Source organism: Pygoscelis adeliae, unplaced genomic scaffold (assembly GCF_000699105.1).
Source record: "Pygoscelis adeliae isolate BGI_AS28 unplaced genomic scaffold, ASM69910v1 Scaffold126, whole genome shotgun sequence".
In the NCBI taxonomy this organism is placed as follows: domain Eukaryota; kingdom Metazoa; phylum Chordata; class Aves; order Sphenisciformes; family Spheniscidae; genus Pygoscelis; species Pygoscelis adeliae.
In genome coordinates this window covers 1584203-1594976 of record NW_008824896.1, presented here as the reverse complement: position 1 = coordinate 1594976, position 10774 = coordinate 1584203, and the positions used below count along the sequence as shown (strand labels likewise).

The 10774-nt window shown below is 37.2% G+C and overlaps 1 protein-coding gene across 1 annotated transcript in view; it reads right to left on the bottom strand.

The window, feature by feature from the left end:
- The window catches only part of HMCN1 (hemicentin 1), a 214120-nt gene that overhangs the window by 35326 nt on the left and 168020 nt on the right, over window positions 1–10774 (bottom strand). Inside the window, exons 67-75 of the mRNA XM_009324659.1 lie at window positions 9488–9647; window positions 8741–8865; window positions 6967–7150; window positions 6702–6799; window positions 6031–6309; window positions 5248–5438; window positions 3981–4062; window positions 3052–3188; window positions 1–21 (exon numbers count right to left, since the gene is read on the bottom strand). The exon at window positions 1–21 is cut by the window's left edge and continues 154 nt beyond it. Coding sequence (XP_009322934.1) covers window positions 1–21; window positions 3052–3188; window positions 3981–4062; window positions 5248–5438; window positions 6031–6309; window positions 6702–6799; window positions 6967–7150; window positions 8741–8865; window positions 9488–9647 — 1277 coding nt within the window. The remainder of the gene's footprint in view (window positions 22–3051; window positions 3189–3980; window positions 4063–5247; window positions 5439–6030; window positions 6310–6701; window positions 6800–6966; window positions 7151–8740; window positions 8866–9487; window positions 9648–10774) is intronic.

Here is a 10774-nt window from a genome sequence, read left to right as displayed (position 1 = left end):
AAATTTAACTTTACCATTGTTCTCTTTATGAAAATAGAACATTCTTTCATTACAGAGTCATAAAAGCCATGAAAGAAGGCCAAAGATAAACTGGGGACTGAATTCATTCCTGGTTTAACTTTTTACATCCATGAAAATAATAGGGTAAACAAAGTTTTAAAAAATTATCATTGCTTAATGGTTCTTCCTTGAAATCCCTACTTGGACTTGTGCCTGAATAAGACAGCTTTTTTGGGTTACATAGCCAAAGGGCATTTGAGTTTTTATGGAAAGGGGCAGCTAATATGATGAATCTATTTATTTTTTTGAAAATCCATGCACACTACAGGCAGAAGAAATACAAGTTTCTCTACACTATTCTTCAAACATCACAGTCTTGATCAGGTAGGAGCCAGCATAAACTTAGCCTACTAAGTTTACTAGCCAGCACTGCTGAATATGAGAATACCACTCTTCTCAGCTCTACAACGACTCTAGAGCACCTGGTAGGTAGCCATTTGAAGCAAAAACTTTTTTACCACAACCAGTCTGGATCAGATCTGCACAAATGACTGACAGTAACAGCAACTACAAATGTTCAAAAAACTGACTGGATAAAAAACAGTAGAAAAAAAACAGAAACTCAAACTTTTCCAGCATGTGCTACCCACACTTTGGATTAAATTGAAAGCTGACATTCCCATCGGCTCTTTTGGCTAAAAGATCTGAGAATAGCAACTACAACAGATAGGTGAAACTCCTCTGGTTCTGCACTTCTCTGCACTAGCACCCTAGTACGCAGGTCTCATACTAGGCACCAACTCGGCAAGTCTACCAACGCAGAATAAACAGCAGTGCTGGAGCCTCACAGGGAGATGATTCACCACCAGAGTGGATTATAGACAGTCAGATTTTGGGTAATAACTGGTATTTCCTATTGAGTACGCAGCCTATGCTGTGGTTTCTAAACACAGAAGCATATAGATGACAAAAGACAGGCAATGAAGCTATCATTTAATCCTTATGCACTACTCAAGGTATGTCAGAAAACCCATCTTTGAAAAAATACAAATTCAGCAATTCTTTTAGTGTTTAAATAAAGCCAGATTAGGTCAAGACGCTCCTACCTACTTTTCTTAACACTCAACGTGCATTTCCAAATCAATGAAGAGTGCAAGGACTCCAAAGCTGCTAGAGGCTAGATCTTTCTATAGTTCTGCTACCAAAAATGGTGGTGCTGCACAATTACATCATTAAGCATACAGAGGTCTAGAGTAGACCTCAAAATCTGCACAGTGGAAGACAACAAAACCAGGAGGAATGACACTCTCCACCATAAGGCTGTTTCACAAAAAGTAGTGATGATTTAAATTGAAATAACACTGCAACCTGAAAACCTGACTTTCTCCAATCCTCTCTTGTCACTGTGAAACCTCAATTTTTCCAAGATAAGGAGGATGATATGCCACAGAGCACCTCTTTTTCCACACCCAAGGAGAGCTCTTTCCCAGCTGCTTAGTATTAGTAGGCTATTACATTTCTTTGAGGTTGAGAAAGCAACCAGGCATTCAGGATGACACTAATGTTTTCCTGATATCCGGAGTATATATTTATACAAGCTAAGCTGAAGAATGAAAAGGATGGTAGGGAACAGAATAAACCTAAGTCTGCTACTTAAAGTACACATGACAAATTAAGAGTGCCATGTCTGAACTAAATTTATACCTTAAATTTAGTGCTGGAGGAGAGTTAACTCTAGAGATTGAAATTCTCTGTTCTATTATAAATCAAAGGACAGGGGACTGACTAACCAAGATGCCCTCAGCCCCCACCATACTGACATGAATTCATGAGGTAAGAGGAGACAAAAGTTAATTCACAGGTTATCAGCTGAGTACATATGTCTATCATAGTGTTCTTCTATTGCTTTGTTTTCTGGTGAGTATTTGTAGCAGTGGCTTCTTTTCATGGTTTATTTTTGTTAAGTACTGCTTTTAAAACACAAGCTTGAGGCAAAAAGTATTGACAGACTTAACTTCCAAGCCTTGTTCAACTTTGCTTTCATTTAAAAAAAAATCACTACTCAATTAAAGAATTAACCATTCAGAAGAAGAGTGTTTCTGTTAAACTTGTTTCTAGCTAGTTCTTGTACTATATTCAAGGTAACATTCCCTAGCAGCACTTAGTAAGACATAATCACCCACCATATTCTCACTTCTTCCACTAATATTGCATTCTTCTAACTTTACAATAGAGAGAGTCTGAGGAATGGCATGTCAGAAGGAAAGCAAATAAGCAGAACTTCAGGTGAAGACTACTGATGGACTACAGTTAAGGGAAACACAGTTCATAAGCTGACTTTGTTTCCTCTTTATTAATGAATAAAGATCAATTGAGGGAAAATTATCAATTAACTCAGTTCAATTAATAACTGAACTTAAATTGTTCAATTGAAAAGCACCTGGTTTCTGAGTGATCCCAAGGAATAGGATGGAAAGTAAAAAATTCTTTCTGTATAAACCACCCTCATCTTGCTAATTGTCTCTCAACCAGCAAAGACTCAATGCCTTAACACGACACTACATGGAATTCTGAGTGAAAAAGATGCATTTGATACAAAACTGTGGTGATTAGCAACCCATTATTTTTTCTTTTTTTCCAACGTTAAGAATTTTAATTCCTTTCTAAATGCTACTAGAATATAAGGATGCATAATATACCCAAAGGAAACATATAGTGTAGTCTTTTCTCAGCTACCTTTCCTGGGAAGCCATTCAGGAGTATACCGAAGGCTTCTAGCATTGTTCAGAGGATCCAGGAGGAGCAAGGGATCCCCCTAAAGGAAAAAAGAACAAGTAACAGCGGGATGGCCACTTCACATGCTTGCTAGCTTCAGGTACTCATTTAGGACTAACTGTATTTGTACTGGGGCTACTCAGCTTCTCTTGAATTCAAGGTACCGTAACTCAGACTGCACTGAAGGGGCAAGTGAGCAGAATAAGAAACCTCAAGCACTGTGTGTAAAATAATAAAGGGAACAAAAGACTAGTACAAATAATGTAACCACTATACCTCTAAAAGTTCTCCATTTTTAAGCCATGAGATTGTTGGAGGTGGCACAGCATCTGACTTGCATTCCAGTATAACTTGTCTGTTCTGCAACACGGTGAGGTCTTGTGGATCACTGGTACCAGCAATGTTAGGAGGAACTGTTACAAAAATTAAGAAAAAAATAAACACCACACATATGAGCTACCACTAAAATTATTAATTGAAAATTTCCAATGTATTTCTTAATTTTAAAATAAATGCAAAGCTGCAGTATCACTAATTAGTTCTACTTTTCAATACCTATGTTAAATATATCACATTTGTACTGGTGAACTTGTTTCTTAAGTCACACAGTGGAAACTACTGTGACAGAAATTAAAGTCCATTCTCAGTGAAAGTACCAGCATTTAAGCCAGACAGAGCAGAGATCACCAAAGTTCCATAAACTGTTCATCAATAAACATGGGAGCTATAATCTTCAAGAAGAAACCCGAGGCATATTGTAGAACCGCAGAAGTCCCATTTATACTTCCTTTACTGTCATTACATTTTACGTATTCATTTCTAAATACATTTCTTACCTTTTTCTACTGAAAAACTAAGGTGATCATAGATATCAGTATACTTCATATCCTTTTTCAGTAAGCACAATAAACTCAGTCCAACTGAATATTGATATCTAAAACCTTCCTAGGTATTCAAAATGTAAGACTTGGAATTATAACAGAAATCAGTTGCATCAGGTGGAACTTTCCCTTTTAATTGTGTCATGTTCAGAATAGTTACCCTTATTCAAAAATGTTAATTATGATCATATGGTGTAATACCACTTTCTCAAAACACATAATACTTCTTCTTTAGTAACATGTAACTTGTTAAATGAGATACTGATACATACCTTAGTAGTTTACAGTTTGAAGGAATAATTTTTTTTCCTAAATTAAACTTACCATGCACTCTTACTAAATATTCCTTATCATCATCTCCTGCTGGGCTAGATGCCAAACACGTGTATCTTCCTGTGTCCTCTACCTAGAAACACACGAACAACTTCAGCAGAAACCTCAGAATATGGGAACAATTCATAAAAACTGTGAAATATAAAATTGACAGCAACATATAACAGGCAGCACTTAAACACAAACACAATAGATAAGGAGTGTCTGAAAATAAATTAATGAAGTTCTTGAAAACTTCATTTTACCATGGTAGGATTGTACAGAGATGGCTTAGGAGTTGCAGGACCCCATAAAATCTCTCTGGATAATGTGTCTCCAGCAAGAACCCTTCTCTTTGTGATGCTTTTTGCAACAGGCAATCAATAAAGATGGAACTGGCTATAGGTACCCATCTAAGCAAGGGTCAGTTCTGGGTACTAAGGAAATCTTTTTGTGCACAGATGCTCATTAATACCTTTATGCTTTTTCCTTCCTGTAAACTCTTCCTTGTAAAGACAAGAAGCATTTGCTTTACAAACAAAACGATCAGCAATCAGACCCGAGCCCTGTCCCACTTCTGTTTGGTGAACTTCAGTCTGGCTGTCCATAGCTGAATACAGCCTTAGTTTATTGGTGCAGGTTTTTAAAGGTTATTTTTCCCTGGACTCTTTTATTGTGTGAATTTATCTGAAAGTCTTTCTATTGTCTTTATTTATTTTTTCTTAACTTGCACACAGATGACTGCAAATGCAGCTTTTCTCTGCAACCTATGGCTTATACATGTGAGAAACAAATGGATATTAGGAAAATCCGAGCTAATGGAAAGAGAACAGCTGAGGAGGAACTATAAAACACAAGAGAAGAAAAGCAAGAGATAGTAACAAGAGTTAAATAGGTAGGAAATGATCACGAACAGATTACACAGTCTAAAACGAGAAATAACCCCAGAAAAAGGTGAGCTCCTAGCATTGATTGTTCTGCTTTGTAACAAGAAGCACCAATAAATAAAAAAATTACAGAACTCTGAAATGAACTTGAAGTAATAATGCTCAGAAGAGACAGAAGTGCTTCGGCGCTCTCAACCTGTAATACTACTGCTTTTTCTGTATGGGAAACTCCAAGGCAAGGCTTGAAAAATATATTCTCCAACCACAAATGCAGGTGGATGATTTTATAGAGGCTTTTTAGGACATCTCTTAGGATGGTCCTAATAGCAGGCAGTTCTGCACAGTCCTCTAGGGTTTGCAAAACTGAGCCTATTTTGAAACAAATACTTTACCTGAGCACTGGTTATTCGAAGGACTTCTCTTAGGACATGAACATTATCATTCTGCAGAAGCGGGCGCCCATCCTTCATCCATGAGATTTTGGGGACTGGAATACCAGAAGAGATGCAGAGAAGTTCAAGAGGGTTGTTAATGACGACAGAGAGCTCTTCTGGTTGATCTGAACCATTGATGTGAGGCGGCTCTGTGGAAGGAAAAACATTTGCATTCTTTATTGATTTAAAAAGCCTATAAAACTTGATAACACCGCCTTGTGGTTAGAATTTGTAGAATTAGTCTACATTAGTATTATATCTGACTGTGTCATGAACTCACTGAGTATCTCACGTAATTTCCATCTGCCTCTGTCTACTAATTTGCATATTTTGAGTTGCAATTATTAGTTAGAAAATATTTTCATAATCCCAGGTAAAATATATAATATCAGTGAATATATTTATTAGCCCTTTAGCTGTTGTACCTTCAGCTGTGCCATCATCTTGTCAAGCTGAATTTCTACTAACCAAAGTTATTAATTTAAACCAAACTACTTTGTAAATTAGTTTACTATTAATTATAGCATATTTCACTATTTGGGAAACGTTGGGAAAAAATATATACTATATTACACATTTGCACATCTTTAGGTATCTTCCATTTCCTTATTTCTCTCATTTATCACAGTAAATGTTTCTTGAAAACACTCCTTATCCCCCCCCGAGATTTTTTTAATTGTTGCCCTGAGTAGATACTCATTTACTGCTCGCATTTTGTTCAACTGAAAGGTTAACACTTACCCAGCACTTTTAGGGAAAAGTGCTTGCTGGTGTCTCCAGCTTCATTGGCTGCTACACAAGTGTATTTGCCTGTGTCACCAATCTCTGCTTTTACAAAATGAAGGACCATTCCTTGGTTACTTGTCATCAGGTGAGCTCCAAGGCTTAAAGGATGTCTGTTTTTAAACCAGGACATAGTTGGGGCAGGAGTGCCATCAGTAAGACACTTCATCGAAGCTGAACTGCCTTTTACTACAGTCACATCCTCTGTTCCTCCTGCGTTATCCAAGCTTGGTGGTACTGCCGAGAAACAAAGATCTGATTCATACAGAGTACAACCCAGATGTTAATTCTGAATATAAAAAGTTGGGATGCAGCTACCCTTTTGCATTTCCCCACTTACATTCATGTTTAGCACATGTGTTAAAATTCACTTAGAAATTATATATTATTATTCTTCCTAAAAAACCTGTGACACCTTATGGGTGCCAATTCAAGTAAGGACTCTTCCAGGGTTAAAACACTTTCCATTAAAAAAAAAAAAAACACATTGAAAAGTTAATGTTTCCCTAATGATTACCTGTGTAAGATATACTTGTGGTTGTCTGCAACTTTGTGTTGGTGAGAAAGAAAACTGAATGTTAGGTTTAAGAAATAATACCTTTTACATAAAGCATTTCAGAGAAACTCACCAAAAACTTGAAGGTTGTAATGTTTGTTGTCTACTCCAGCCCTGTTAGATGCTACACAAGTGTACACACCAGTATCAGATAGCTGCACTCGGGCAAGTCTAAAGAGAAAATAATTTTAAGCAAGCTGTAAATGGAATACGTTATCTTTATTATGGCATGGTTTGGGTCAAATTTTATTCTTGCTTTCAAAAGTACTAGCGAAATTATGCTGATATAGCAAAAAGAGAACAGAAAACACAGCTAGTTAAAACAGATGAAAACCAACCTGAGAATTTGCCCAGCTGACAGCAACCTGATTTGGGAGGAGACAGACAGAGGAAGGCCATTCTTTAGCCAGTTTATCTGTGGTGGTGGGGTTCCAGTAGCAGTACATTCAATATTTAGGGAGGTGTCCAAAAGGGCAGTGAGGTCCTCTGGTTCATCTTTATTATTGGCTATTGTTGGAGGAACTACATTTTGTAAATGTTGAAAAGGAAGATATTAAAACCGTCTCTTAAAATCTTTCCACACGTGTTACCTTGCAGGAAATCCTGCACCTAATGCCCCACAGGCAATTCAATAAGATCATCCCCATTTTTTAAAAGAGTAAATCGTCTAACAATAACATTGAGCACTAATAAATTTTCCATTTACATATTTAAAATCAGATGCACTTTAGAATGATAGTAGAACTATCTCTTTGATTTCTCAGGCTGCGGCAAACAAGAGGGAGCTCAGAGCCTGAAGCTCATGAGGAGAGAATGACAATGCAGGAAGGAACAATTGGTGAAGCCTTAGAGGGGATGGGCTCAACCACTTAAGGGCCAGATGCGACTTGGCAGTTTGCTGCCACTCAAACTTACCTCCTTAAATAAATCTTAAGTGAAGTGAAAGCTAGAATCATACAGGAGGAAAGTTAGTTTATTAACTTCTAGATGTATATGCTGACTTATTTTTAAACATAGAAAATTTCAAAACGCCTAGTTAAGTATTCTGGCTGATTATTCTAACAGAACTGCTTTCGGGGCTTTTTGGTTTTATAGGTTAGTTTGAAAGCCTTGGTCTTGAGGGCAAGAGGGGACTCATTATATAAAGAAGGCTCAGCCACATGCCGCTTCAAGCTCTGGCTGACTTAAGATCCCATCACACACCATGAGAGTTGCATAGATAAGACCACTTAAGTTGGTTATTGCTTGCACCTCAACCAATACAAACTGATCAAAAAAGTCTCCGCTGTTGTGTAGTGCCATTCTGTCCCAAAAAGATGTCATGTGGTCATTCAGTATTGTTATTTATTATATCAAAGGTCATCTCTTGTTACTCTACTCACGCTTGTATTCCAATTGATTCTGAGTCTCTGTATAACTGGGACAGACACTTACACCACTGTGAAACGCTGCCCTATGCAGAACTCTTCACTCTTTTACACTAGTCATTGTACCTCATGAACACATTTTTCACAAATTAAAATGTCCACTCTCTATACTGCTTAAAGAAGAGTTATGCTCACTATCTTATATGACATACTATCTTTAGTATTTTGACATACTATCGTATGTCAAATTGTGCAAGAGAAGAATTTAATCCAAAACTCTATCATTTTTCTTTTAAACTCTAAATAAACTATTTCTCAGGGGAGGGGAGACCTTTAACTATTAGTTCCCTACCATACTACTCTGGTTTTAGCTGATGTACTTTGATTTGAATTAGTGAAGATAAACAATACAACAAAAAAGCAGCATCATAGTAAATCAGCCCCAAGTATATCTTTCTCTACAAGAAAAAAAAAATCACCATAAGCAGAACTCCTCTATTATGAAATACACCAAAGGAATTAATTTCTGTTTATCCCAAAACATATTTAACAGTGATTTCAATCATTTTGTCATTGACAGAACATCCTGTGTAATATACTGTGATATCTACAGTACATGAAATTGGAAACACATGCATGTAGTATTACACTGAAGACAGGCATTCACTTCTTGGCCCTCTCTTGGGAGTGCTTACAAAGATATGATTATGGACGAGATTTCAGTTTCATGTCTGTGAAAACTCACCATATACATTCAAGTTGAAAATTCGGTCTTCCTCTCCTGCAGGATTAGTAGCCACACAAGTGTATTTTCCTGTATCAGAACTGAGAGCTCTGAAAATGTTTAATGTGCTGCCATCTGGAGTTACTCTACAAGGAAGGTCATAAATCACAGTGGGTTTGTTTACTTATTCCTATGACCTGGCAAATAAACAGTCAGTTTTGTACATTTAAATCAACTACCTCTATCCTCTTGGGAATTCAGTGAGAGAACCACTGTTTTTTTGCAAAATATTGTTATTAGAGATAGGCTAGGAAGTTTTTCCTAGAGATGTCCTGTTTAACCTTGTATTAGGATTCAGTTCCAATCAGGCTTTTGAAGAATCCATAATGAAAAGCATCAAGAGTAAAATATTTCCATGTCTCAGATCTTTCCCCTCCAAAGGAAATTAATGGAACTTATTGACCTTAATAAACTTTAGTGAACCCGATGAATTTTAATGGAACTTATTAACTGAGAAAGGAATAGCTATCATATACTTACCTCTGTACAAAAAAAAAAAAAAATTTAAAAAAAAATCAAAGTAATAGCAAAGTATACTAGATTTAGAGAAGCTAAAGAGAGAGGTGATGTTCTTAACCTGGCTAAGCTAAGACTCAGGCCCTCTTTACACTCCCTCCTTAGGGCCCTCTTTCATGCTCCCTCTTTAGGGCCCCCTGAGGTTTAAAATTATACAAGAAGAGAATGCAGTGTCTGATTATTTTTGCTTGCCTTATTCTTTGTAAATCGTCACTGGCAACTGTTTTTCCATCTTTAAGCCATTGCATAACAGGCATGGGCACTCCATTGGCATTGCAGACAAGCTGGATGCTTTCTCCTAGGAGGACGCTGACCTCACTAGGCATTTCAGAGCCAACAATATTAGGAGGAACTGGAAATGCATAATGGAGGGAAGAGAAGATTCATCAGCAAGAAACATAATCTAAACTATAAAAAGTTACACTGCAGTAACTCATGAGTACTAGCACTTATTGCAGTACCTCCATTCAAATCTAGTTTAGAAAGTATATAACTATATTGTTTCTAGAGGGGGTTCTGCGAAGATAAATTCAAAGCCACGTTCTTTAAAACAGCTAATTTACAAAATTATAGAAAAACATGTATCTTTGCCATTATATTTAGTATCTAGTTATCTGCTCAAACAATGCTAACATGTACAATAACATTATGACAAAATCCCATTTCAGTAAACATTACAATGCACTGTAACAATTACATGCCTGTTTAACTCTTGAGCATGTGCTTACTGCACAGTCAAATGCTCTATTGCATCAAGACCATCATATCGCTGTTAACAGACACACACTTACTTCATCCTAACCAGTAGCCATTTTTAGCCTGTTCTAAAGAACAAGGATGACAGTCATGCTATCCATCAAGTCAAGGCTGTCAGTCCCACTAGTAAGTTTTGAGCATTTCAAGCAATTTCAGTCACATTTGATCAAACAAGCAGCTTGATATTCAATTCCTAAACTTGGGGAAAAACTGGCAGGCAGGCAGGGGGACACACAAAAAACAGCACTCCCGAAGAACAAGCACTATGACAAACAGTTCCTAGTTTTGTTTGGACTGCTGATGGCCAGCTATCACACATGGGTGCGTCAGCACGCTCAGCTTACAGCTGATGCTGCCTCTTCTTCCTCAACCAGCAACTGCCAGCATGGGAAGGGACGATGGCAGAAAGCCGGAGATGCTATAAAACAGGCATGTTATTGGACACGGGAGGAAACTAGTGCAATTAATGGGGATGAGTCATTAGGAACAGAGGAAAATAAAGATACTTGCAGCATAAGTGTGACGTGCAGCGAGGTAGGAGAAAATTCCATAACAAATAAAAGTTTCTCATTTGAGCGGGGAAAAAAAAATCATAAGGAAATTCTGCCAGTATTTTTTTTTTTTTGCTGTCTCCTCCTATTTGCTATGGCAAAAGAGGCAACAGGTATCACTGCTTCTGAATCCATATGTGTGGTGCTCCACACACAATCAACCAATGTAGCT